The sequence below is a fragment of the Cyanistes caeruleus genome, chromosome 28, assembly GCF_971803275.1.
Source record: "Cyanistes caeruleus chromosome 28, bCyaCae1.hap1.1, whole genome shotgun sequence".
Lineage (NCBI taxonomy): Eukaryota > Metazoa > Chordata > Aves > Passeriformes > Paridae > Cyanistes > Cyanistes caeruleus.
In genome coordinates this window covers 5,263,152-5,290,195 of record NC_141728.1, presented here as the reverse complement: position 1 = coordinate 5,290,195, position 27,044 = coordinate 5,263,152, and the positions used below count along the sequence as shown (strand labels likewise).

At 50.7% G+C, this 27,044-nt stretch overlaps 2 protein-coding genes across 3 annotated transcripts in view; one reads left to right on the top strand and one right to left on the bottom strand.

Annotated features, from left to right (window-relative positions):
• Positions 1-3,597: 3,597 nt before the first annotated feature.
• LOC147649098 (olfactory receptor 14J1-like) overlaps positions 3,598-27,044 on the bottom strand; it is a 124,017-nt gene continuing 100,570 nt past the window's right edge. Inside the window, exons 2-4 of one of the 2 annotated variants that reach the window (XM_086865128.1) lie at positions 10,862-10,955; positions 6,002-9,821; positions 3,598-4,782 (exon numbers count right to left, since the gene is read on the bottom strand). In XM_086865128.1, coding sequence (XP_086721254.1) covers positions 3,827-4,759 — 933 coding nt within the window. In that variant the 5' untranslated portion in view covers positions 4,760-4,782; positions 6,002-9,821; positions 10,862-10,955 and the 3' untranslated portion in view covers positions 3,598-3,826. Of the gene's footprint in view, positions 4,783-6,001; positions 9,822-10,861; positions 10,956-27,044 lie in introns of those variants that run through there. The other variant, XM_086865130.1, reaches the window with a different exon arrangement.
• LOC147649101 (maestro heat-like repeat-containing protein family member 7) lies at positions 13,798-20,214 on the top strand. Its single transcript, XM_086864976.1, has 16 exons — positions 13,798-14,136; positions 14,329-14,470; positions 14,854-14,918; positions 15,036-15,395; positions 15,580-15,728; positions 15,986-16,133; positions 16,335-16,525; positions 16,608-16,745; positions 17,025-17,139; positions 17,312-17,449; positions 17,682-17,858; positions 17,992-18,147; positions 18,307-18,408; positions 18,812-18,914; positions 19,193-19,249; positions 19,576-20,214. Exons 2-16 carry the CDS (start codon positions 14,353-14,355, stop codon positions 19,725-19,727), a joined length of 2,169 nt encoding a protein of 722 aa, XP_086721102.1. The 5' UTR covers positions 13,798-14,136; positions 14,329-14,352; the 3' UTR covers positions 19,728-20,214.

Here is a 27,044-nt window from a genome sequence, read left to right as displayed (position 1 = left end):
AATTGGGTCCTCAGATGGGAAATCTGGACCAAAAAGTGGCAATTTGGACCAAAAAGGGGTAATTTGGACCGAAAAGGAGGAATTTGGGCACTCAGGTGAGAAATCTGGACCCAAAAAGTGGAATCAAAAGGAGAAAAAATAGGTATGTGAATGCCCAGATGGGAAAATTGGACCCAGAAGGGGAAATCTGGTGTTAAAAGGGAGAGTTTTGGCCTAAAAAAGAGGAATTTGGGTGCCCAAATGGGAAGTTTGGACCAAAACAGGGGAATTTGGGATCTAATGGGAAACATGGACACAAAAAGCAGAATATGGGTTCAGAACTCAGGAATTTGGACCAACAAAGGAGAATGGGGTGCCCAAAAAAAGGGAACTTTAGACCCAGAAGGGGGAGTTTCGGCGCTGAAAGGCAGAATTTGGGCCAAAAAAAGGTTGACTGGAAGCTCCCGGAGTGGCCCGGCTGGCTCAGGGATGAGGTTTCTCTTCACTCTGGTTTCCAGCCAGCAGATGTTTGTGGGGTTCACTGATTTTCTTCAGGAATTCCAGTCTTGGCAAGCGAGTAAAGAAATCAGGGGGGGACTCTCTCCCTGGTTTGCATTCCACAGTTTATTTCTGTGAAGGGGAATTTAAAGGGTGAAAGACAAAGGATTTGGGGTCTGGGGGTCTCTTTTAACAGGGTTTCTCGGAGGGAGGGAACATCAGAGAGAGAAACTGGGCCTAAAAAAGCAGAATTGGGGTGCTCAGATGGGAAATTTGGACCCAAAAAAGGGAATCTGGGTCTAAGAAATGGAAATTTGGGTTCAAAAAAAGAGGAATTTGGGTGCCCAGATGGGAAATATGGACCCAAAAGGGCGAATTCTGCTCCCAAAAGGAACAGTTTGGCCCAAAACCGGGGGTTTGAGCAGCAAAAAGGAGCAGTTTAGATGTAAAAATGAGAGTTTAGATTAAAACAATGGAAGTTTGATGCTAAAATGTCAACCCAGGTGAGCCAATGGCAGCCAGGGGGAAATCTGGAGCAAGAAAAGGAGATTTGGGATGAAAAAGGGGATTGGGGGACAGAATAAAAGGGAGTTATTGTCCAGAAGTCGGAATTTTGGGCCCCAAAAATAGGAATTTGGGTCCTCAGGTGAAAAGTTTGTACCTGAAATGGGAACATTTGGGCCAGGAAGAGAGAATTTGGGCCTAAAAATGGGGAATTTAGGAACTCAGGTAGGGTATTTGGACTGAAAAAGAAGAATTTGGGGCCAAAAATGGGGACTTGGGTCCCAAGGAAGGGGAATTTGTGTGCCCAGATGGGAAATCTGGAGCCAGAAGTGGGAATTTGCCTCCCAAAATGGACAGTTGGGCCCAAAACTGGAGGTTTGAGCAACAAAAACTTAGTTTAGACCCAAAAAGGAGATTTTGTTTTAAAAAATATTAAAGTCTGATGCTAAAAGGTCAACTCAGGTGAGCCAATGGCAGCCAGGGGGGAAATTTGGGGCAAGAAGGGGAGATTTGGGATGAAAATGGGATTACGGGCCCAGAAAAAAAGGGAAATTAGGTCCAAAAGTGACAATTTGGGCTCAAAAGTGGGAATTTGGGACCAAAAAAGAACATTTTGGGCACTCAAGTTTCACATTTGGACGCAAAAAGGATAATTTGGGCCTGAAAAGGGGGAAATTGAGCACTCAGGTGAGAAATTTGGATGCCAAAAGGGGAATAATCTGGGTCCAAAAACCAGAAATTTGCACCCAAAGAAGGGGAATTTGGGTGCCCAGATGAAAAATGTGGACCCAGAAGGGGGAATTTGTCTCCCAAATGGGACATTTTGGCCCAAAACTGAGGGTTTCAGCAACAAAATGTGTCAATCTGGATCTTAAAGTGAGAGTTTGGTTTAAAACAAAGGGGAGTCTGACACCTAAATTGGGAGTTTGGGAGAAAATTAAAAGGCTGTTTGGTCTGAAAGGGGAGATTTTGAAGCCAAAAAGGGTCAGTTTGCATCTAAAATAAAAGGAATTTGGGGCCAGAACAGGGAGTAATGAAACCAGGAGCTTGTCATTAACTCATGTTAATGAAAGTGAGGACATGATTATAACTTGAACCAGCCCCACGCTGGATTTGGGGCTGAGCCCAGGAGCCTCAGGCACTGAGAGAAGGGTGAAGAAGCTGCTCCAGGAGTCCAAAGGCAAAGTGCAAGTCCCTTGGAGCATCAGTGGCCCCAGTGAGGGCAGGGAGTGGCAAAGGCTCCCCAGGGAGTGGGGAGAGCAGATCCTGGAGGCCAGGGCTGCAGGGAGCCAAAGGCTGTGAGCAGGAACTGCAATGCTGAGCAAGCCCTGGCTGGCTGGAGGCAGCAGAAAGGCCAAGCCCTGAGCCCAGGCCTGGCACAGCAGGGCCTGTCCCTCACGGGGGGCTCGGGGCTGTTCCTGGGGCAGGGGGATGTGAGGGGCAGCAAGGACAAATGCCATCAACCTGGGGGACCCTGCAGATCCTCATGGAACCAAGGGCCAGCGTGAGCCAGCAGGGCCTGACGCAAACAAGAGGCCCCTGGGAGCCTGCGGGGCTGCAACAGCCCACAGCACTCCAGTGATGGCGGCAACCAAAGGCTCCTTGACTTGCCTTTGGTGCACGGGACAAACCCCAGCAGATATTCTCAAGGGACACAGGGGCAAAGAACATTCTTAGTTGGAAGGTGTCTCGTTAAGGACTTTTGGATTAGGTTCTTTTTCCCTTTCAACTGAAGATTGAGGAGAGAGAGGCAGTTTTCTCTTGTTCGGGCTCAGTTGTTTATTCTTTTCTTAGCAGCATTACAAGGTACAAGGAGCTATGTGCACTATGATAGAAAAGGGTAAAATGGCTAACAAAGATCTTCTTCGAGGTCTTTTATATGTCCATTTACCCAATTAACAGATGCCAACTCAATTATTTTTCTTAGTGACCCAATGACCCAACACCTGTGTACTGCACTGTGGCATTTTTTACCCAATCACTTACTACTACCCAAAAACGCCTAGGAGAAGAACATGAAGAAGAAAGAAGAAGGACAAGAGACAACACCCTAAATCTCCCATCTTGTCTCCTGTTCTCTAAACTTTGTTCCAGTGATTTAAGAAACTTTCTAATCTACACACTTACACTTTTCCTATCTAACTTCAACATTTGTTTTCATGTATCACCATGAAAACATGCTCATGAATTTCATATTATATGAAATTCAGTGTTTCTTGGAATCCTAGAACTAAGTATTAGAAACAAGGGCACGCACTCTGTATCTCAGACTCCAACAGGAAGGGACCCCCAAGGACCAGCAATTCCAGCTGTCAAGTGAATGGCCCACACAGGGATTGAAGCCACAGCCTCGCTGATATCAGCACCGTGCTCTGACCAACAGAGCTCAGAGGTGAAAACCACACAGAATTTTACTGGCAAAGTACAGAGAACCAAGGAACTTGGGCAAAGCATTTAATACAACATCCAGTTGAACATAAAACACTTTCCACAGCAGTGACTGCATTAAGCTAGCCCATTTAACCTGGAAACCTTGAACCCTTGAGGTGTTAAGGTACCCAAAATCATTCACTGCAGAGCCAGAGAAGCACTGAGGAATGATCCTGGACACACAGGTCAGGGCAGGCACTTGATTTTATTTAAATGCACAGGTAACACACCTCTTGCAGGTGTGTTTCAAAAGAAAGGTAGATATTCATGTAGAAATACAAAAAGTAATACTACAGTATTTGTAAAACACACCACAGTAGAAAAAGTTACCAATGAATAAATGCACAATTAGGGAATAATAAGGCTGAGATTCCAAAGAGTTACATTCAAAAGGCTCTGCAGCAGAAATAAGAGTTTAATACTTCAGAAAATACAGAGTCATCAATTTTCTCAGGGCAGCCCTGAGCTCCTGGTTCCTCAGGCTGTAGATGAGGGGGTTCAGGGCTGGAGACACCACCGAGTACAGAACTGACACTGCCAGATCCAGGGATGGGGAGGAGATGGAGGGAGGCTTCAGGTGGGCAAAGGCTGCAGTGCTGAGGAACAGGGAGAGCATGGCCAGGTGAGGGAGGCAGGTGGAAAAGGCTTTGTGCCGTCCCTGCTCAGAGGGGATCCTCAGCACAGCCCTGAAGATCTGCACGTAGGAGAAAACAATGAACACAAAACAGACAAGTGCTAAGGAGGTAGTAAAAATGGAAACCCCAAGTTCCCTGAGGTGGGACTTGGAGCAGGAGAGCTTGAGGATGTGTGGGATTTCACAGAAGAACTGGCCCAGGGCATTGCCCTGGCACAGGGGCAGGGAAAATGTATTGGCTGTGTGCAGCAGAGCATTGAGAAAGCCACTGGCCCAGGCAGCTGCTGCCATGTGGGCACAAGCTCTGCTGCCCAGGAGGGTCCCATAGTGCAGGGGTTTGCAGATGGACACGTAGCGGTCGTAGCACATGATGGTCAGCAGGAAATACTCTGCTGAGATGAAGAACATAAAGAAAAACACCTGTGCAGCACATCCTGAGTAGGAGATGGTCCTGGTGTCCCAGAGGGAATTGTGCATGGCTTTGGGCACAGTGGTGCAGATGCAGCCCAGGTCAGTGAGGGCCAGGTTGAGCAGGAAGAAGAACATGGGGCTGTGCAGGTGGTGGCTGCAGGCTATGGCACTGATGATGAGGGTGTTGCCCAGGAGGGCAGCCAGGGAGATGCCCAGGAAGAGGCAGAAGTGCAGGAGCTGCAGCTGCCGCGTGTCTGCCAGTGCCAGCAGGAGGAAGTGGCTGAAGGAGCTGCTGTTGGACATTTCTTCACTCTGGGCATGGTGGACTGTTGAAAGAACACATTGAAAAGCTGAGACAGGTTTTCTTGAGTCAATTCTATGCTATTTTCTTACAAATTTACGAAAAATTACTCCTCTTTCTTTGAGGAAAATTTGCTTGGTTTTTTATTTATTTTTGAGCTGGAGTTTTGCTGCTAAGTTACTGTTCCTTTCTGTGAAAGGGCAGAAATCCTCTTTCAGCATTGCTCTCAGCCTGAGCACTGGGGAGCCCAGAGGGAAATCAGGGCTCCCTGTGCCCCAGGGCACTCAGACCTGCTGGTCCCACACAGGAGCCCTTTGATCATTACAGCTCCCTCTGTTTCAGGGTGGCTAAACATAAAACATGCTTGAAAAAAAAAAAGCAGGCTTTTTAAAGGCTCCAATTTCTAAATTATTTTCCCTAGACATCTTTTTGTCTCTGTGCAGCTGGACAGGGAGGGATACCCAGGGCTGCTCTGGCTCTCTGCCTGGAGTTGTGCCTATTGGGAGCTGTTTCTCTCTATCCAAGCCTTGTCCCTGCCAGTGCTCCTGAGCCCAGCCCAGCCCTGGGGGCTCAGCTCTGCCCTGCACACCCCTCCCAGCACAGGCACTGCCCAGGGCCATCTCCCTGCCAGCAGGGCCTTAAGGGCAGCTCAGACAAACAGAGATGCTGCAAGCCAAGGTGCTGCTGCTGCTGGCTGTGGCTAGAGGAGGCTGAGGAGGCACTTTGGGAGGGAGAGCTGAGGCAGCTCTGCTCATGCCCAGGGTGACAGTGCAGGAGTCTCAGTGACACAGACCAAGCTGACAGCCCCTTGCCCTTTCCTTTAGGAGAAAGCCGAGAGCAGCCCTGGCCATGCAGCACCATCTCCACAGCAGGAGGAATCTGCCCTGATGGGGGTCGCTCCTTCCCCCTCCAACTTCTCCCCAGCACCCACAGGGAGCTCCCAGGCAGGCTGAGAGCTGCCCCTGGCAGGTGGCTGATGCCCTGGCCTGGCAAAGAGCCCTCAGGGCTGCAGGAGCTGCTCTGCAGGACAGCCCTGGGCAGCCCTGGCTGCAGCCCCAGCTTCAGCCCCTGCAGCCGTCCCTGGCAGCAGGAGCCGTCCTGCCCTGTCCCTCTGAGGGTGCCCAGGGCAGCCCCACTCTGCAGCACATCCTCCCCAAACCACAAACGGCAGCAGAGCCATCCCTACAGTCATGTCAGTGCTGTCATGGGGCAGCTTTAGGAGATCCCCGCAGCCAGAGACTTACTGTGCCAGCAGTTGGGAGCATTTCTCCATGAAGAAGCTCAGACTTGTCCTTCCATTTGCTTTAAGGCACCCAGGTAGCTGCAGGCAGTGCCCTCAGCCCTGCTGGGCTGGGAGAAAAGCTGCTCATCAGGAGAAATGCCTTTTTGAAGCTCTTCTTGGTTGCCAGGAGCTGCCTCTGTGCCAGGAGCTCAGCCCAACTCAGCAACAGCACCAGGATTTTAATGACCCTCTCAGGGCTTTGGTGTTGTTTCCACCTGACTCAGTCCCTGAGAGAGTGTTCAAAAAACTTCTCAAGAACTCAAAGTTAAATTGGCACTACAAAGTTTCTTGAAGTTTTAATGGGTCCCACTGAGGGACACGACTGGGAAAGTGTCCCCAGGTTCCAGGGACAGCAGAACACTGCAGGCACTGATGACAGGTGGAGACATGTCGCCCTGAAAACTCAGTTTCTGAACTTGCTGACATGTTTTTCTAAAGACTTTCCCAGGACAGGAACTGTAAACATAGGTATGTGTACATTCTTTCTGTTACACATCTTGTGATGGGCATCTCTCAAGGCCAGTGCAGTGAGAAAGTGTTATCCTGACCATCCAATCCCTGGCCGTGGTCAGAAGCTTATAAATCCTAGGAAGAAAAATAAACTCTCTCTTCTTTTCACCACACCTCAACCTGTGTCCATGTGATCTATTCATCTTCAGCGGCAACAGGGACAATCAAGGGAAAGGTGTCTCTGGTGCTGAGCAAAGCTGGATGTGTTTCAGGAGTGCCAAGGGCCAAGGGCTGAGCCCCAGCCCCTGGCAAGGCAGATGCTGTCCCTCCCTCATTGCTCAGGGCTCTTCCCGGGCCACTGGCATGTGGGGATGTGCAATGCCAAGGGCAGCACCATGGGGCGGCCCCTGCCAGGCTGCTGAGCAGGGACAAGGAGGCAATGAGGCCCCAGGGCTGCCAGGGTCACTTGTCTCCTCCTCATGGCTCAGGCCCAGGCCCAGCAGCCATGGCCAAAGGGCTGCACAAGTTGCCTCTGGCAGGGCCTTGCAGCTGCTGCCCATCCCTGTGCCCTCTCCAGCCCAGGCTGCCCTACGGTGTCCATGCCCTGCGCCTCTGGCCCTGCAGGCTGTCGTCATCCCCCGGCTGCCCCAGCTCGCTGGGCCCTTCCTTTGTGACAGCTCTGCGTCCTGCCTGCCTCTGCCTGGCCACACAAAGCCTTGGCCTTGATACCAAAAGGGTTAACTCAATTTTTACCGTGCCTGTCAACTTCTAGCACAGGAACAAGGCATGCAGGGCCTGCCTTCCCAGCAAGGATGGTTGGGAGACAAGGAGAAGACATCTGGCTCAAGGGTGCAGTGATGGGAAAAACAAGGACTGAATCTGGGAACTCAGAGTTTGGTTTTATGGAAGTGGGTAAATTTTAATATGCATTTAGCCACTGTATAAAAGCAACACACTGGGAGAATCACATGTCCATGTCAGGTTAGGAGTTATCCCATGTTGGACCTCAGGCCTGAATAAATCATGTGCCTCTTAAACACCAAATGAGTGTTAAGGAGACTTACTCTGATGTTTCAGAGACTTGCTGATGGTGGGGCCTCACAGAACCAAGAAGTCAGCTGTGACACTGGGCAAACTCATGGAACAAAGGGTGCATTTTGACACAGCAGAGACCCATGGAACCAAAATCCATTTTGGCACATTGGGGCCACATTGAACCAATGGTCCATGGTGACACTGAGGAACCTCTTGGAACCAAGGGGCCCTTCTGACACAGCAAGGCCTTGTGGAACCCTGGCCCATGGTGACACCATGGAACCGCACGGAACCAAGGTGACCATGTTCTACTGCAGAACCTCATGGAACAAAGGGCCCATGGTGACACTGCAGAACCAAGGAGACCATGGTGACACTATGGGGCATCATGGAACCAAGGGTCCATTGTGACTCTGCTACCAAAAATGGGAAAAAATAAAAGAAAATAAAAATAAAAATAAAATAAAAGAAACTGCTTCACAGCAAGGGAGCAGTAAGAAGCAGCATTCTTTATTCAGCCAGATGCACAAGGGGGAATAGCTCTTCCCAAAGGTGTGCGTGCTGGGTACAAGAAAGTTCCTGCTTGTGGACTGTATTTTACATCCATATTCACTGACTGTCACAGAATAAACATACATATGATAACCATTTCTCTGAAATCATTAACATATTTTCTCTTACCTTCACAGCTGTGTTCTTCTGTCCTGGGCGTCTCTTTGGTGGTCCCTGGTGCTTGGTGATGCCAGAGTCAGACCTGACTGCCCGGTGAGCTGGTAAAAGTTGGCACAACTGGAGCTGGTCGCTTTCCAATTCTTACACAATGGGCATGGTGCAGTTCCATGGGCCAGGGGGTTTTGAAGAACAAGAACTGTGTGCTCACCAGCTGGAGATGGTTTTTCATCTGGTAACATCCCCCCTTGGAGGCTTGTGAAGCTTCTCTTCTCTTCAAGCCTTGCTAAGCCTCCCATCTGTGGTGTCTGCTGGAATTCAATGCCCTCCCCATCCCAAAGCAGCCCAGCCTTTCCCTCCTGCAGTCTTGGTCTCCAGCACAGCCATGGAGGCTCTTTGGGCTCTGGACTTTTCCTGCAGCTACCAAGGACAGCTGAGCTCTGCCCTTGCCACAGCCAGCCCTGGCCAGCACAAGCCATGCACAGCAATTCCTTGTCTGTGCCTGGCCTTGCTGCCAGCCCCGGCAGCGGCTCCATGGCCCCTTTGTGCCCTGCTGGCCCAGCCATGGTGGCCCAGCCCCTGGGCAGGCCTAGCCCAGGGCAGGAGCATTGCGGGTGGGCACGGCCCCTGTGCCGTGGTGCCCACAGCAGCCCTGGGGCTCTGTGCCCCATGGCCTCCCTGCTGGGCAGCCTCTCCCAGCTCCTGCAGAGCCCGTGGCACCTGTGGGCCTGCACACACAGCCCTGCCCCAGGCTCTGCCGGGCTCTGGGCCAGCACAGAGGCTGGGCAGGGCTGGCCATGGCCACCAACAGGCCCTGAGCCCTGCAGGAGGATGGAGCTGGGCCACAGCCAAACTCAGCCCAGGCCAAACCTGGGCTCAGCAGCCAGGGCTGGCAGCACCTGGGGACAGAGCCTGGTGGTGGCAAATGTCCTGGACCCCCTCTCTGCTCTGCTCATGCCACCAAGGGCACAGAGCAGCCTCCTCTCTCGGCCACTTGCCTGTTTTCAATCCCTTGCCCTGTAGGTGCTGGCCCTGCCCCACAAGGCCTGGGCCGAGTCCTGTCCCTCACGCTCACACAGGCTGAGATGGACACTGCTGGTTTCTCTGGCAGGCTCTCTGAGCCCAGCCCAGCTCCTTCCAAGCTGTCCCAGCTGCCCTGAGCTCTCGGCAGCAGCCAGGGCCTCTCCCCAGCACAGCCCAGCTGGCTCTGGCCCCACAGCTCTGCTCAGGGCAGGCTGCTCTGGGCACTGCCCCACGGCCTCAGCCCCTCTGCAGGGCACAGCAGCAGCTGCAGCTCAGAGAGGCCTCAGCCCCAGCCATGGGGGAAAGTGCCTGGCCAAAGGAAAAGGAGGCTCCCTGGGTGCCCTGCTCCCCTCTCCAGGAGATCCTGGCAGCTCTGCAGCCCCTCCTGCCATCCCATCTGCCCAGGCCAGCACCACAGCCCCGGCCTTGGGGCCTTCAAGAGCTGCTCCTGCTCCAGGCCCAGGGCCCATCCCAAAGCTGGGGCAGCCACAAAGCTGTGCCCATTGCTGGTCATTCCTGCTCTCATGAGGATGGATCCTCAGCCACTTGGAGGTTGCTGATGAATTTTACTTTTCCACAGGCCTCTTCTTTCTTGAGCGCTTCAGCTGAGAAATTCAGTGACAAAGGCTCATTAACATTTGTTCAATCACCCAAAAATGATAAGCCCATAGGAAAAATTCAAGTCGTCAGTTCTTCCGTGGTTAATTAGACAAATTTCAAAAGCGTATTCAAAGTAAATCTACTGTATTGAAAACAATTAAGATATAATTGTTTGGTCCTGTTTAGTTTTCTTTTTCTGTTTCTAATCCCCAGTTGATATTAATCCCCAGCATCCCCTCATACAGTCTGAATAGATCTGAAAATAAACACCCCTTATGACTGATGATTAATCAGACTTTGTCCCTACCCCCACCCCACCATTTCCCCCATCCAGCCCCTGGGACTCAGAGCAGCCTTGTGCAAATCTGACAAACCATGGCTGTGCCTTCATTTCCCTATGCTCCAGTGCAGCTCATTTGGAAATTTTCCCACTAAAGTTATGGAGAAGTATTAAAAAGAGCTTCTAGGAAACGCACATTCCTGTTCTAAAGGATGTATTTTATTCCTGCTCTCTTTGGAGCAGAGGTGATTGCAGCATTCTGTGATTGATATTGACCCAGGGTCTCTCCTCAGGAGGTCTGGCCTGCTCAGAGAAGCTGTGCCTTGAGGTGTGAGCCAGTGTGGACAACCTTGCTCCACATTCCTCAATCCCATCCTCTCTGTCCTCCCTCACCTGGGACCTGCTTTGCTTGGAGAGCTGCCTGCACTCAGCAAAGAGGGGATTTTCCTTTTTATTTTCTTTTTTTCTTTTTTTCTTTTTTTATGCAATCTAATACTCCCAAGTTTCATTGTTGAAAACAGACCCACTCCTCAAGTGTGTGCCAGACCAAGGTGCCACCAAAAGCACTCCAGACCTGCCCTGGGCCAGCTGTGAGGGTGGATCATCATCCCAACCTGCACTAGGCTGTAAGAAACAATTTTGAGAACCCGGATGCAAGTGTTAAACCTTGGTTAGCGCTTTGTTGTAAACCAGTTCAATTGTTTCGTTGTTTATCCCAAGTTCAGGTTATTAACTCTTCTCTTGTTATGTATTAGCTGTACTTACCCTTTGCTGTCATGTCTTTGTCCCGTCGGGAGATCACCGCCACTGCTCCCCAGAATGGCGTCCCCAGCCCTGAGGAGGAGGATGACACAAGGGCCTGGACGTAAATGAGAGAGACCAGAGACACACAGGATGCACACAGACTAATAAGACTCCGGAAACAACGAACCACACTAAAAAGAAGAAATCAAGACAGCACCACCGAATGAGGAAGACCCAGAGAAGTCCCCTGACTTCCTCCCAAAAGCTGACAGCACCAAGGGGGAACTCGACCAGGGTGACATCCCAGACTCTGAGCCAAAGAAGACGAGCATTCCTGCAGACTCCTGTGAGGACGGAAGCTCTGACTCTGCTGTGTGGCAAAGTCAACTTCCTCCTTCACTGCGTGGAATCTGGGAGCAGTGGCGGTGTGTGTGACCCCTTGGGCCTCCACCCAAGCTGATTCTTGTATTAAAAGCATTAAAAAGGACCTCTAGTCCTGCCCAATTTATTTTAGTACCTAGGCAGGTGTTGAGAACAGACCCGTGTTTTGGCTACTGCCTGGCAGTGCCGTCATTCCTTCTGACATTCCTTCCCCCATCAAAGGGGATGGGAGTAGGCAAGATCCTGGGAGAGGACACAACCAAGCCAACTGACTCAAATTAGCCAGAGAGATATTCCATACCTCATGACAACATCTCAGAGAGCTAAGCTCAAGGAGAGAGGAGGAAAGGGGGGGCATTTTTGAGTTTTCAGTGTTTGCCTTCTGGAGGAACCATTATGTGTGCTGAAGCCTTTCTTTTCAGAAAATGTCCAAACATCAGATGGGAAGTAGACTTTTTTCTCTTCAGCCCATGCAGGCCCAGATCTCTACTTAGTTCTTTATTTTACTGTAATAGAACTGCCTTGTCTCACCCTGCTGGCTGTTCTCTGTCTTATCCTCTTCCCCGTCCCAGTGGGAAAGAGAGTGACAGAGCGACAGCGTGGGCACCTGGCGCCCAGCCAGGGTCGACCCACTGCAGTTGTTTTGGCACCCAAATGTGGGGGGATATAAAGTTGGTGAAATGGACTATAGCAGGAACCTCGAGGGGCCAGGCTGGAACAGCAGAGGAGTGCAGGCCCGGGGTGGCAAACAGTTTAGCAATGAGCTCGAAGCTGTGGCAGGAGCAGCATGGGGCTGGGCAGACCCAGGGATATTGAGCTAAAAGTGTACTAAAAATCCGGAGCAGTGGCAGAAACAGCAGGGTCTGGGCAGCCCTGGAAGGAGAAAAAAGGTGGAGGGGGGGATTGGTTTGGATGTTCCCTGGCTGTCACCTGTGTAATGCCCTGGCAACAGCAGCAGCTGCTGGGCTCCCGAAAGCAGCCGTGAAGCGCTCCCTTTCAGAGGTGGTTGGGTCCCGGTTTTCCCCTGAGGCACCCAAGCAGATGGTGAGGATCCCTCCCAGAGTGATTGGGTATTGAAAGGACCCAGTTACATGGCCACACTTGTGAGCAGAGGCTCACCCACATTAAAGAGACTCAGTGATAGAAAAGTTCTGCAGTAGCAGTGGATCCTCGGGGCAGCAGCACTCCAACACCAAAACCTCAACCATTTGCCCTTTGAGCCGTGTCCCCCAGCTAAGGGACAGCCATAACCCCACTGCCTGTCCCTTCTCCTGTCCTGGTGGGGTGTTGAGGAGTTCTGTGAGCGTGTTTTGGGGGCATTGGTGTTGGTGGGTGTGTTGGGGAAGGAGTTGTCTGGAAGTGAGAGGTCTAGGCTGGAATTTGAGTCAGTTTGATGGCAGCATCCATGGTTTGGCACAGCTTTGGTCATGGAGGACATAAGGAATAGCTGTGACTTTTTCTGTTAGTGGTCCTGGTTCTCATGCAAAAAAAGAAGAGGGGAGAGCTGTAATTTATTGGCCACCTAGATATCTGTACCAGGGGCAGGATTAGCCTTTTTGCAATCTACTCAATTGTCTGGACTACTTTTGTAATACTGAGTGGACTTTCATTCCTTGAGAGCTTTAATCCTTCAGAGAATTAAGATATTATCATCCCTCCATAGAAAACCAAAGCTTTGCAAACCAAAGAATGGCCTTTTTTTAGCCTCTGTGTAGTGTTATATTTTGTAAAGTGACTCTCAATGGATGATGTTAAGGCAAAGGACTTGCTGCTTTGAGATGGGAAGCAAACTTGCAGATCTTTCAAATTCTCCGGTCATTCCAATTAATTGGTGAAGTCTGCAACTTTTTGGAACTTCTTGAGTTGAGCAACGGGGAAGTAAAGCTCTCATGAATTGAGGGTCCTTAAATGCCAGATCCTTCTGTGCCTTCCCAACAAAGATGTTTTTGAGCTGCAGGAAATGACTTCAATGGGAAAATAATTCCAACATGTAATAATCTGACCAAGGCTAAGCATTGCCAGCAGTTGTTCCAGATGCTCCTGCCAAGACCCCTGCAGGAAGGAGCCCAGCCCCCAATGCACCTGGGCTTTGGCTGCCCTCTGGCACAGAAGCCCCCCAGGGGCACAGGTCTCTGGGGCAGGAGAAGGGCACCAGCACTGCCAGGGCTCGGCTGGGGTGGCAGGTCTGCCTCGGTGGGGACTCTGCCACACTTGCTGATTTCAGTGCTGCCAGTCTCCTGTGCAGATTCTGTGCAAGGCCCTGTGCCCTTCCTGCTGCGGCTGTGTTGGCAGCCCTGGGGGCTCCTTCTGCTGCCCTGAGCCTGCAGAGCAGGGCAGCGTTTGCTGATGGTTTGAGGCGTTCCTAAAGATCCTGTCAGGCTGTCTTAGACACTTTGGGCAAGGGATTCCTTTAAACCTGGGCCACTTTGGGGGGGATGGGGGCGGAACCAGGGCAGGTGGCAGTGCGTTCATGGGCCCTTTGTGACACGGTGCAGCATGGTAACCGTGGAATGGAAAGGGACAGGGTGTCCAAGGGCCCTTTGTGACACATGGTGACATAGGGGCTGGCGGTGACAGGGCAACGCCACTGTGCCCAGTGCACGCGACGGGACAGGACGCGCCAGAGCGGTGCTGTGAGGAGCCCCCGCACAGCGCACTCGATTGTGTCTGACCCGGAGCTTTTCCAAGACTTTACTCCTACAGGTGACCTCGTGGCAAGACTGAGGGCCTTGGTGGCCCGTGGCTTTCCCGAGGCTTTTCTTTTGCAGGTGCCTGTGGGGGAAGACTGCGGGACTTGGTGGCCCGTGGCCTTCCCAAGACTTTTCTTTTGCAGGTGCCTTCAAGGCCAGACTCCGGTACTTGGTACCTGGAGCTTTTCTGAGGCATCTCCCATCCTTCTGGCCTCTGTCCTCAAGGTGAGACTGTGGGACCTGGTGACCACAGTCATTTACAAGGAGTCTCCAGTCATTGTGGCAGGAGCCCTCGAGACCCGACTGCAGGACCTGCTGTCCTGTAGGCTTCCTGAGGCTTCTCTCTCGCAGGGTGCCTTCAAGGCACAACTGCACGACTTGTTGACTCAGAGATTACCCAAGGCATCTCTCTTTAAGGTGCCCCCAAGGCCAGATTGTGTCATGGAGGGCAGATTCCTCAACCTGTTCCAAGTGTTCAGAGGGAACAGAAAGACAGCCCCTGGAGCTGCCCCAGCACAGCAGCCTGAAGAGCCGGAGCAGTTCCAACCACTGCAGGATGGTGAGTGGCAGAGCTGGGCCACAGGGCTGATGGCTGCAGCCAGCCAGGCCCTGCACCATCCCATCCCATCCCATCCCATCCCATCCCATCCCATCCCATCCCATCCCATCCCATCCCATCCCATCCCATCCCATCCCATCCCATCCCATCCCATCCCATCCCATCCCATCCCATCCCCTCCCCTCCCCTCCCCTCCCCTCCCCTCCCCTCCCCTCTGGACATGCCCAAGGACAAGACAGAAGAGGGGCTGGGGCTGACCCCTGCCAGTGGCCGTGCTCCATCCCCTGAGCCACCCCAGGGCTGTCCCTGACTGGGGAATGCAGGGCTGGGCTGTGTTCTCCGGCCTCTCCCGCAGCCCCTCAGCTCTGGCTGCTCTTTGACAGATGCAGACATGGATGGGACACAAGAGCAGGAGCCTGCCCGTGGCCGCTTCCGCAGAACGCTGAAGGTACCTGCAGCCATCCCCACCTGGGCTGGGCCTGCTGTCACTGCTCAGCCCAGCTCTGCACTTGCAGCACTCCATGGAACATGCCTCTCTTCCCTGTCTTTTGTTCATTCTGCACAGAGGTTCCGCAAGTTCCTGCACATTGGGCGTAGAAGGAACACCACAGCAGCAACTGAGGGCACAGCTGAGCCTGACTCCGGGCTGACCGAGCTCCAGGCAGAGCCTGATGTCAGCCCAGATTCAGCTGAGCCCTCACAAGACTCTGACGCTGCAGTGAAGGATGACAGGGCAGAGGCTAACATGGCAGGGACTGAGGGCACGGCCATTCCAAATGATGACATTGGAGAGACTCAGGGCACCACGGATGCCAACAGGATACTCACTCCCACTATTAGCCAAGAGCTCGTATGGGATTATTTCAAGGACCCTCGTGTGTCTTCTGACATCATTGACAAGAGAGCTGCTGCTTCTGACCAGCAGGTAGCCAGCCAGGGGCCAGAACTGGAGGTCTCCCAGGATCCTGTGGCCCTTCAAGCCACATCCACAGGGCCCCGTCAGCCTTTGATGCCAGCAGAGCATGACGGGAAGGGAAGCACTTCTTGGGGGAAGCTGGGGAAGTTGCTGCCTTGGACAGCACTTCATGTCCTCCCCATGCCTCCTCCAGGTGCCATCTACTGTGAGGAACATTCACCAGAGTCTGGTGTCCCATGTCACTGTGGATGTCAGGCAGCAAATTGACATAATAAGGCTGGCTGAAGAACACCCGGTCGATGTGGTGCTGACCCTCCTGCGCTGTGCCCCATCGTGTGACAGGTATGGGGCCCACGTGCCTTGAGAGCTCAGGGCTCACCGGCCTTTAGGGCCCATCGCCCTGCACAGCCTGTCCAATGGGCTCTGCCCAACAGGCACAGAGGTCCAGGAGCCTCAGGCCCCTCTGTTTCCTGAGGCTGCTGCCAGTGCTCCCTCCCTGCCCTTCAGGGCACGGAGGCTCTGTCCCCTGAGACCCCACAGCTACACAGGGCATGGCAATGTCACTGAGACACCCCTGACACAGAGCTCTGATCCCACAGAGCTGCTGCCATGATGTGGCAAACCATAGCCTCGTCGGGACCAACAGTTGAGAAAGTGCTGCCAACACTTCTCTGTGTGATGGAGAACTGGCCCCTTTGCAGCACCTGCACCTCTGATGGGGACAACAAGGACGTTTTGCCCTTGAGTGTGAGTTTCTGGAGATGATCACCTGGAGCTTGCTTCCCCAGGAGCTCTCCATCTTCTTCCTGCCGAAGGCGCTGGGCTGAAACCTGGGCCAGGGGCAGGCTCAGGGGACACTGGGCCTGCTGTTCCCCGTGCGTCTCCCCTCGGGCTTTGCCCCATGGACACCTCGGCACTGAGCGCTGTCTTGGTGTGATTCTTTTGCAGGCAACTCTGGTGCTCTGGGTGATTGTCCAGATGCCACAGTGCCACGAGGCGATGATGCTTTATTCCGCCCGCCTGTTTGTGGCTCTGCTGTTCCATGTTGTCATCACCACTCAGCAGATGCCACCAGTGGAAGCTGACAGCTTCTGGAAAGCTTGCCGGGAGCAACACCGCCTTCCCAGCAACGCCAACAGGTGCCAGTCCTCCTGTCCTTCCCATGCCCTTGTGGCTGATACCAGTGCACACAGTGTGACCTGGGCTGTGCTCTGCACACAGGTTTGCCATGCAGGCCATGAAGGCTCTGCTCTGCCGACTGCGGTGTGACAACGTGGTCATGGAAATGGGACGCAAGCGTGGCTGGGACACGCTCCTCTGTGCTGACACCCAGCACTATGCCGTGGGTCTGCTGGCCAGGTGAGCCTCACTTCTCCCAGCTGCCTCTGAAACTTGTGCCCTGTGCCTGGGGTGTCTCACACAGTCCCTGTGGTCCTGGCCAGAGGGCCTTGTCACTGAGGGATGGCTGAGCAGACTGGAAAAGGCTGAGAGAGGAGGGTGCCCAAAAGGAGCCACTTCCCAAAGCACCCACGGTCCCTCCAGGGATGCTGGGGAAAGGCCAGATCTCTGTGACTCATTCCTGGGAGAGGTCTGTGCTCCCCCCATATCAGAGTCTTGGTGCCGTTTTCCCCCTGACAGGGAGATGCGCCGTGGCTTGATCCCCTTCTGTTCCCGCATTGCAATCCACCTGCTCAAGTCACTCAGAAGAGAGGAGCCATGCTGTGATCTGTCCTTCATGGCATTCCTTGTGGAGGTGAGCCCGATGGCCAGCACTCCCTCGCTGAGCTGCCTGCCAGCCCTGTCCCCTTGCATAGCCGCAGCTGCCTGGGACGGTGCCCGCGCCCTGTGCTGCTGCCTGGGCCCAGCCCTGCGCAGTTCCAGGCTCCTGCCGGCTGGCTCCCCTGTCACTGCCCGGTGCCTTTCAGGTCCTCGAGTGCTTGGATTTGACTAAATACGGTGACGGTGTCCTTGAGATCGCGTCAAGGCACCTGCAGAGCGAGTGCAGGCAGAGGCGTCGCCTGGCGCTCAGAGGCCTCGTGGTGCTCAGCAAGGATCCCTCGATGGTGAGAACGGGGCAGCAGCTGAAGCTGTGCTGGGCAAAGCAGCCCCTTGGGCTGGCTGGGCTTCAGGAGCTGAGGCAGCTGCTCCCAGCTCTCCTGCCTCACCTGCCTGAGTGCTTTGGGACAGGACTTTGGCCTCTGGGCCCAGCAGCAGCAGGGTGGGGTTGCAGTGCCAGGGTGGTCTTGGCGCTGCAGCCATTCAGGGCTTCCCAGCACTGCCTTGTTTTCCACACAGGCCATAAGAATGTGCAGCCTCTCTCAAAGCCTTCAGGACCTGCTGGCTGATGCAGATGGAGATGTAGTTGGCATGGCCCTCCGTGTGTTCATCAATATGCTCAACAATAAAGACATCATGATATGCAGCACCACTGCCCCAAAGCTGGCTCAGGCACTCCTGCTGCTCTTTGATCACGTAAGGCTCTGTGCCCCCAGCCACGGGCATTGGCTGCTGCCCAGAAACTTTGTGTCTTACAGATTTCTGGGCCTTTGCCCAGCTGAGCCTGGAGGAATTGGTATTAAGGTCTTCTTCTCTTCTTTTCCTCCAGGACCACAGCCATGTGCAGTTGCTCTCCCTTGAGCTCTTCTTCAAGGCAATGGACTTGGTAGTGGACGAGGGAAAGAAGGCCCTGGAGAAGATTTTGGACCAGAGCCTGATTCCACTCTTCATCCACTGCCATGATGAGAACCGGCGTGTGGCGAAGGTGAGGTTTGCTGTGATGCCGGTGCATCCCTGGGAGGGGCATCGGCTTCCACCTGTCCTGGAACCTCCCAGGCTGCGGCTTCCTCTGGGCCCTGTCACCCAGACAAGAGTCCTGTGCCCTGGGCTGCAGTGCCATCTCTGCATCTCTGCTGCCCTCCAGGCCTCTTGGGAAACGCTGCTTCGTGTGGCCGAGTTCCTCAAGAGGAGGAATCTGAAGCGGCTGGTGAGGAAGGAGCAGCTGTCAAAGTTTGCTGAGCGTCTGGTAAGAACGGCCTGGAGAAGCCCAGTTTTGAGAAGCTCCCAGCCCCCAGCACTCAGTGTGTGGGGCTGGCAGCTGTGGCCCCTGTCCAGTGCTGCACCCAGGGGTGCCAGCCTGTGCCCCACACGCCGCTCCCTTCCCTGGGCCGCACGGCTTCGTCTCCAGGCTCCTGTGGCCCCGAGCCGGGTGCCGATGGAGCCACAGCCCAGTGGGGCTGCGGGCCAGGGAGACAGCGCGGCTCCTCGGGCAGCTCCCGGCTCTCTGCCCCCTCCAGAGCCCGGCGCCAGCGGCTGCTGGCCGGGCCTCAGGGCTGGGCGGGCACGGGAGGCCGGGGCTGGCCGCAGGCAGCAGCGCCCGGCCGAGGGGCAGAGCCCGCGCCAACCCTTCCCTCTACCGCTCTCTCCAGCTGGCACAGGACAAGAACCGAGCAGCCGAGCACCTGTGCCGGGCCCTGCCGTACCTGGACAGCCCACAGGAGCCGCTGCGAGAGGCGGCCATCAGGTTCCTCGGTGAGCCACGAACCCGGGCTGGCTCCCTCCCCGCCACAGCTCGGCCCCAGCCCCGGCTGCTGCCCCGGCAGCGACACCCGGGCCCGGCGCCCTGGAGCCCCGGCTGCCCTCGGGGCTGCTGCTGCCGGCCTCTGGCAGCCGTGCCCTTGGGCTGAGTCAGGATGCGGCAAGGGCCGGGACTGAGCCCTGCCGGGGCGGGAGGGCGTGTGGCCACAGGGCTGCAGCGCCGCTGGCAGGGAGCTGTGCCGCTGGGGCCCTGACAGGCTCTGTGTTCCCAGGGATGGCCGGGGAGCCCCTGAGGGGGCAGCAGGAAGAGCTGCAGACCCTCATCGCGGGTGAGTGAGGGCAGCGGGCAGTGAGGGGCTGGCACTGGGGGATCTGCAGTGCCCGGGGAGGGAGCTGTAATCCGTGCCCCGGCTTCAGAGGGCTTCTCTCCCTGTGTGGACACCTTGGTGGTGTGGGAATATCACAGATTTCAGTGACATGGGGCAGGGATTTGGGTGGGGTGTGGATTCGTGACCAGGACCTTGCAGCTGATCCTGTTGGCCTCTTCACTCTTGTGGCCACGGCAAGAGCAGGCTGGGATGGCTCTGGCAGGACTTTCTCCTAGGATTCCCACAGATCTGGGCTCTGATCTGGGCTCTGTTCCCCTCTCTTCCAGCACTTCAAGCTCTAAAAAGAGATGACAACCCTTCTGAGAGAAACACAGTTCTTCAGCAGACGTTTATTGAAAGAACTGCAGAATTACGCTCGTCTGCTGGCTTACGAAACCAGTCTTCCTGTAAGATGCTACGGATGATGAGGCTACACTGAGACCAGAAGAGACCAGCTGGAGCTCCAGGCACTGCTGGCAACTGGCCCAGCTGAGCCTGTGGAAAGCTCGCATGGCTTCAGCCCTCTCCCTGCCTTTAGATAGCTCTGTCCCTGCAGCCCTAAGACACTGCCCATCCCTTCTCTTTCCCTCCACCCTCCCTCCCTTTTGATAGCTCCCTCCCTGCAGCCCTGAGACACTGCCCATCCCTTCTCTTTCCCTCCACTCTCCCTCCATTCTGATAGTTCCCTCCTTGCAACCCTCAGACACTGCCCATCCCTCCTTTTTCCCTCCACTCTCCCTCCATTCTGATAGTTCCCTCCTTGCAACCCTCAGACACTGCCCATCCCTTCTTTTTCCCTCCACTCTCCCTCCCTTTAGACAGCTCCCTTCTTCCAGCCCACAGACCTTGCCCATCCCCTTTTTTGCCCCTCAGCTCATCCCTTTGCCTCACACCCCATCAATAAACAGTTTGCCTTTTTCACTTTACCTGCATCTCTGTGGAGTTGAAGGGTCACAAATCCAGAGCGCTGTGACACACAGGCCCCTCCTGCCGTTCTCTCCTGCGCTGTGTTTTGTGCAGAGATGCAGAGGAACGAGCAGAGATCAGGCTGGAAAGGTCCCTGTGCTGAAGGTCCAGTTCCACAGCACTGTGGAGTTAAAGGTTTAACTGAGCACCCTGAAGGCCTTGGATTTTGGAGGAGCCAAGCTGAGTATGCCCTGAAGCCGGCTGTGAGGGATTCTGTGGCAAGCATGCACAGAGGGCAAAGGAGCTTGGAATGCCTGAGTCTTTCTAGAACTGCTTCCTGAAAGCACAGCAATGCTCCATCCCTGGAGAGGATCAGGAAGAGGGCAGAACTGTTAGAGCCAGCAGAGAGATGGGGACTTCAGATGGCTCTTCTTTAGAATGCTGTTTATTCTATCAACTAGATTACAGCAGGGGATCGTGGGTCAGCCTACAGCTGCTGGCTACAGGCAAGCCCTGTGTCCTGAAGCCCACTTAGTTCTGCTTACAGTGCATTATATCACTTTCTTTTGCTGTCTGTATCATTGCATAACAACCAATCAGCATCATACACAATACCTTTACATGTACATATATTCTATCAAAACTGCTAAAATTACCATACTATGTTAGTGACTAACTAATCATTTGAGTTAGTAATTACATGTTAAATTTTCAAAGTTGTTTTGTAGTGGAAAATCCTTTTTGCTTTGGTAAAAAATGTCTTTCTGTCTGCCTGTGCTTTTTCACTTGGTAGAAAACATGCTTTGTTTGAAGACCACTTAAATCTTTTGGACTTTAGCCATAAAACCTCCTTCTAACTGACTAAACCTTTGTTCTAAACCTTCCAACTCGACTAAACCTTTGTTCTCTCAGTGGTTTCAGCAATAAGTGGCCCTAAAAACATCTTTTTATATATCCAAGCTTGCTTTCATTTCTAGAGAACCTTCCGGTAAGCATTCATATCTGTAAAATTTTTGTTAAATTTTCTTCCTTCCTAACATCTCGCCCGGTCTGATGAACAACATAGATGCTAGAAATTGTCTTATTCATCATTTGTGCACACATTGAAGTATACATGTGTCACAATCTGCTCACACAGGCGGGCGTCGTCAGAGGTTCATTTGATCTCAGAGTGCAAAAAGGACACCAAGGGATTTCAGTTTAAATCACAACAGCAATAATGCATCTTTATTTTAGTGCCAGCATCATGGGTTATGCAATGGATGAGAAGGAGAGAAAGAGAAAGAGAGACAGGAATAAAGAGGCAAAGTAAAGAGAGAAAACGGGGGGGGGTAATAGCTACCAATGGACAAGATGGGGTCACCCGTGTCTTCTTCCGTGGGGATCTCTCTCTCCAAAAGCAACTTAGAAAAGTCACCTTTATAGTCTCAAGTTTCAAGGCAAGGGGCAGTTGGCCAAAAGGTGGGGAGATGTATAGGCTATTGTGGTGTGACCCGTTGCTCTGGCAAGCAGGTGTGAGGTACTGAACAGGCCCTGCTCCTCACAAGTCCCTGCTCAGCAGCAGGAACGAAGGCAGTGTTCCGTGGCAGCACAGCAAACACCTGCAAACAATCACTCTTGTGCTGTAGGTCAAGCACACCTTCAAACAATGGCTTAGCAAGCATCCACCTCAACCAGGCCAGAACCCCTGCACAAAGTCCCCTGAGCGCTCCTCAGGGTCTCGGTCTCTGTTCTTGCCATGCTCGTGAGGCAAATGAGGGAAAGTTCAGACCGTCTCTTACACCACCCCGTGACTCACCATCATCATCAGGAGGGCTCCTTTGTAGTGTTGTTGCGAAGTCTTCAGGTCTCCTCAAAGGTTGGTAGCATACCCTGGAAAACAGAGACAGAAAATCAGTCAGAAAAAGAAAAGCAGGAAAAAGATAAGGGTAAGAAAAAAGGAAAAACAAAAGCAAAGAATCAATTTTCAATTAAAATATACATTCAACTTCTTATTTCAAAGCATAAGCAATTTCAATTAATCCAATACAACCCAAATAAACAATTTCAGGCAATTTCTTGATAAAGAGGGCCAATTTCCTATTTTTACTTTTCCAAAATTTCAATTAAATCCTGGTGAAGCTGATAGTAAAATCTATTCTAAGATTCTAAAATCTTAGAAAATTTGGAGACTTAGAAAGAAAGTTAGGTTTGGAAAGCCCTGGGAAAAGTAGGCCCTGAGAAATGTTAGGCCCTGTGCTTGCTAAAGATCAGGTCAAACTGCACCTGTGTAATCTGAATATGATAAATGATACAATTGTTAGATGTGATCAGATATAATTATAGTTTAAAGAACATAAGGAACAATGTTAGGGGGCTGGGGGGGATCACAAGAAATCCATGCTTGGGTAAAAACAATGCATCCAATAGAACAATGTAAGTTTAATAATTAATATGTAAGTTGTATAATGATAGAGTATAAAACATGTTCAGTTCAAAACCAAGATGGGTCAGATTTGAGTATGTGTACCCCTGGCACCCAGAGCTCTTCAATAAAGCACCTGCATATAATCAATCTGTGATTATGTGTGTTCCTGAGCACTGACATTTTGGTGACCCAGATGGGACCCTGTGAGTGCTGCTGAGCGAGTTCATGACCCGATCACGCTCCAGCCGGCACCGAGGGATTCTCGGGGAGCCCATCCGGCCGTGAGCGTCTCCTCTGCTCACAACGTCCCCGGGAGAGAAAGGTAAGGTGCTTTATTTTGGTTTGGGTGCCTGCCAGTTAGATGCGGTGAAAGCTGCGCGTGGTTGGGCTAAAGGAATTCCTCTTGGTAATGCCCAGGCGCTGTCCATAAGACAACTGTGAAAGCATCGCAGGTTCGACATTTGGTGTATTGTAGTTGTGACATGGAGAAGGGTTTTGGGCTGCTATGCTCCCATACCAGGTACTTCTCCTTTGGGGTGCTTATTAGCACATTGGAAACAAGGTAATTTTGGGGAAGAATTACATTAGACTAAGTTAATTTTGGCGAGATCTCCCACAGAAAAAGACCCCAGCAACCCCGTCTCGTCTGTTGGTAGCTATAACCTCCTCTTCTCTCTTTCTTTACTTTGTTTTCCTTATCTCTCTCTCTCTCTCTCTCTCTCCTCTATCGCATAACCCTTGTTGTTGGCACTAAAATAAAGGTACATTATTGTTGTTATGATTTAAACTGAAATCCCCTTGTGTCCTTTTTGCACTCTGAGATCAAACTAACCTGTCACGAGTCCCACTGGCGTTAGCGAATCGTGACGTTTAAATTGGAATCACGGACAGGATTTCTGACAGACAGAAGGGGCTGCAGGTTTGTTGTGCAGTCTGTATTAGGGGAAGGACGTTTTGCTCCAGCCGCACCCAGCCCGACACTCCCAAAAGAGTGAGCGGTGTCTAGAAAGCAAGGGGGGCGACTCGAATCTCCCACAAACTGCACACGCCGAGGTGAAAAGCACCCCACACTCACTTGAGGCTCTGTCTGCAGAATTTCATAAAAGATCTCTTAGTGCAAAAGGGCGGGAATATTTTTGTTGTTGTGTGTATGAATTTTGACTGCTTGGTGTAGCAAAGAGACAATCAGAATTTTAAACTGAAGGAGTGCCTCCCAAGCAGATTTGGTCTTTTTACCCATACAGGGAAGCAAAAAGCAGTGTGTCTGTGTGTGTATAGTTTAAGTTAATACCTCCCTGTAGTGGTTTTTCTCTTTGTAAAAATGACTGAAAACAGCAGTGCAAAAGTTAAAACTAGATTTTATGCATGTTATGGTCTGTTAGCAAAACACAATGCCAGACCTTCTCCAGGAGGGAAAAGTTGGTGCTCAATAATTGGTTTAATTTGGAAAATGTGATTGATAGAGTATGTTCTTTACAACATGAAACAAAATTTAAACTGGGCAAAAATAAAACTATACTCTGCTCAGTTTTAGGAGCTTGTCTTACAGCAGCTATAGAAACTTGCTGTAAGTAAAGAAGTGAGGAAAAAACTACAAAAGACTCCCTCCAAAACCTAGTTAAAATTTTGCAAAAACAATTGGATGAAGAAAGAAGTAAGATCAATCTGTTGCGAGCAGCCCTCCATAATAAAATTCAAAAATGCTGACTTGCTAAAAGAAACAAGAGAGGGAAACCCCTCTCATTAATCAAATTTACCCTCAAAAAGAGCTAACTTGGATAAATTGTGGGGAACACTGCTGTCCTAGTTTGAAACTTTTAATTAAAACAGAATATAACTATATCAATGATAAGGATATCCATCCGCACATAGCCACTAAAAATAGAAAAAAAGAAAAAAAAAAGAAAAAAAAAGAAAAAGACAAAAAAATTATAGAAAAAAAAAAGAGAAAAGGAAAAAGGGAGTATGGGTGTTTCCCTCACGAGTCAGAGACAGAATACGTATTCCGAGTGTCTCACTGGAGGTGATCAAATTCGATTGAGAGAACAGGAATCCAGTGGGTACTGGGGACATGAAGTATTTTTAACAACAGGAGACAGACATAACCCATGGTCCCTAACTCAGCACACAGCTTATTGGGCAGAGGGCCTTAACCCCTTGGAAAGGGGGGACCCTATAGCTAAAGTTTGTACCCCAAACCAACTACTGAAAAATATTCAGAAAGCTGTCTGCTTACAAATGATACACAAAAGAAAATTAATTGTTGGTTATGAATCACCAATGTTGTTACCTGTGAAAACTGAAATTATGGACCTGTAAAAAATCCCAGAAGGAAAAAAATCAGAGAAAGCAAAGGGTGTTAGATACATTGGTTCTCTTAATGAAAGCCCAAAAAAAGAGAAAACAAATCTCTAATCGCCAGTATTGGTGGTCACTAGAGATGAATGTGACTGCAGATGTAGAATATGAATCACTCAGTTGCAACAAATAGAGCATGGAGCACAGGAAGAGCAAAAGGATTTGACCACATGTTGGTTAGGCAAAATCTTCAAAGGGTTAGGGTAGAATGTGAGTTTATGGATTAAATCTATCATTGAGAGTGTGATAATCTTACTAATTGTATTTTTAGCAATTTGGTTAGTTTACAGCATTTTAAAAGGAGAAATACAGAAGAAAACATCCTGGAACAAGAAAATAATAAAGGCACTGACAAGAGATCCACACCCTCCATCCTCTGGTTCTCCAGTTCGTGACAACATCCAGGACAGCGTTTACATCAATCAAGGATTCGAAGAACACCAAGTATCAACTCAGAAACAAAGGACTCTATCAAGTGAAAACATTTGCACTTATAGTGAAGTGAAAATGCTTTCAAAGGGGGGAATGATAGTAAAAGGTTCTAAAATCTTAGAAAATTCGGAGACTTAGAAAGAAAGTTAGGTTTGGAAAGCCCTGGGAAAAGTAGGCCCTGAGAAATGTTAGGCCTTGTACTTGCTAAAGATCAGGTCAAACTGCACCTGTGAAATCAGTAGATGATAAATGATACAGTTGTTAGATGTGATCAGATATAATTATAGTTTAAAGAACATAAGGAACAATGTTAGGGGGCTGGGGAGGATTACGAGAAATCCATGCTTGGGTAAAAACAATGCTTACAATAGAACAATGTAAGTTTAATAATTAATATGTAAGTTGTATAATGATAGAGTATAAAACATGTTCAACTCAAAACCAAATTGGGTCAGATTTGGGTCTGTGTACACCTGACACCCAGAGCTCTTCAATAAAGAACTTTCATATAAACATTCTGTGGTTATGTGTGATCCTGAATGCTAACAGTGTCATGGTTGAAAGTTAAGTGTTATGAAAGAAACTTCAGATTAAATTAACTGCTGAATGGTTTAATTAGTCAATTACCTAAGACATCTGATCATTTGTTTTATACAATTGCCTTTTAAAAGTTTACAGTGTCTTAAGCATCTTATGGCTGCTATTCTTAAACCCCTTGCTTTGAAAATGACTTAAGAGACATCTTTCCAGATGAGGCCTAAGGCTCTGGCCAAGCCTTGACTTTACCTGGATGGAGAATTTACCAATAAACCCAGAAGTTTTCTGCATCAAAACAATATTCAGGTCAATTTGACTTGGCAATTAGTGAATTAATATAGCAGCTGGATTTTACAGTGGGCTTGGAAAATTGTGATCCAGACATGATTTTCCAATCTTCCATTGATTTATCAGCTGTGGCAGACTCTGGGATGAGAGTATATATTTTGTATATTCAGCAATTCATGTTACAAATTATTCAGATAAGTTTAATATTGCATAATATTAATTATGCATCTTCTTCAAAAGTTTTTGATTTCTGTAAAGGTGTTATTTCCTATGCATATACATGTGCAAGTGTTTCAATTTGATGGCTTTTCATTGTCATAACAAAAAAACCAAATACCGTACTTAATTACAAAAAAAATAAAAGGGGGGGAGGCAAGGATATGCCTCAGAAATATAAAAACCTTATATATCTTAAATTTTTGGAAAAAGTGTAAACATCTTATATCTATTACAAATAATTCTTGAACAGTCCTTTTCAAACAAGTCTGTTACAAAGCCAATTCCATCAATTATCAGGTATTGTTCTAACAGTACTCAAGCAAAGTTGAGAGAGAATTCTTTGGTTCTGGTCAAAAGTTCAGACGCAAGATTAAAAATTCATTTCAATTAATAATTTGGAGGAAAGTCTATGTTTGTGTATTCACAGGTTCAAAGCAGAAGTAACTTCCTAGCGAAGAACATGGAAACTCCTCAGCTGCAGAGACAAGCAGACAGCCCAAAGAGCAGAAGAGCGAGCACGCAGATGTGAACTGTATCAAGACACAGCTGACAGCTGAACAGCTTGGATCCCACATGCAAGAGCAATGGACTTTGGGTTTCAAGTGAAAG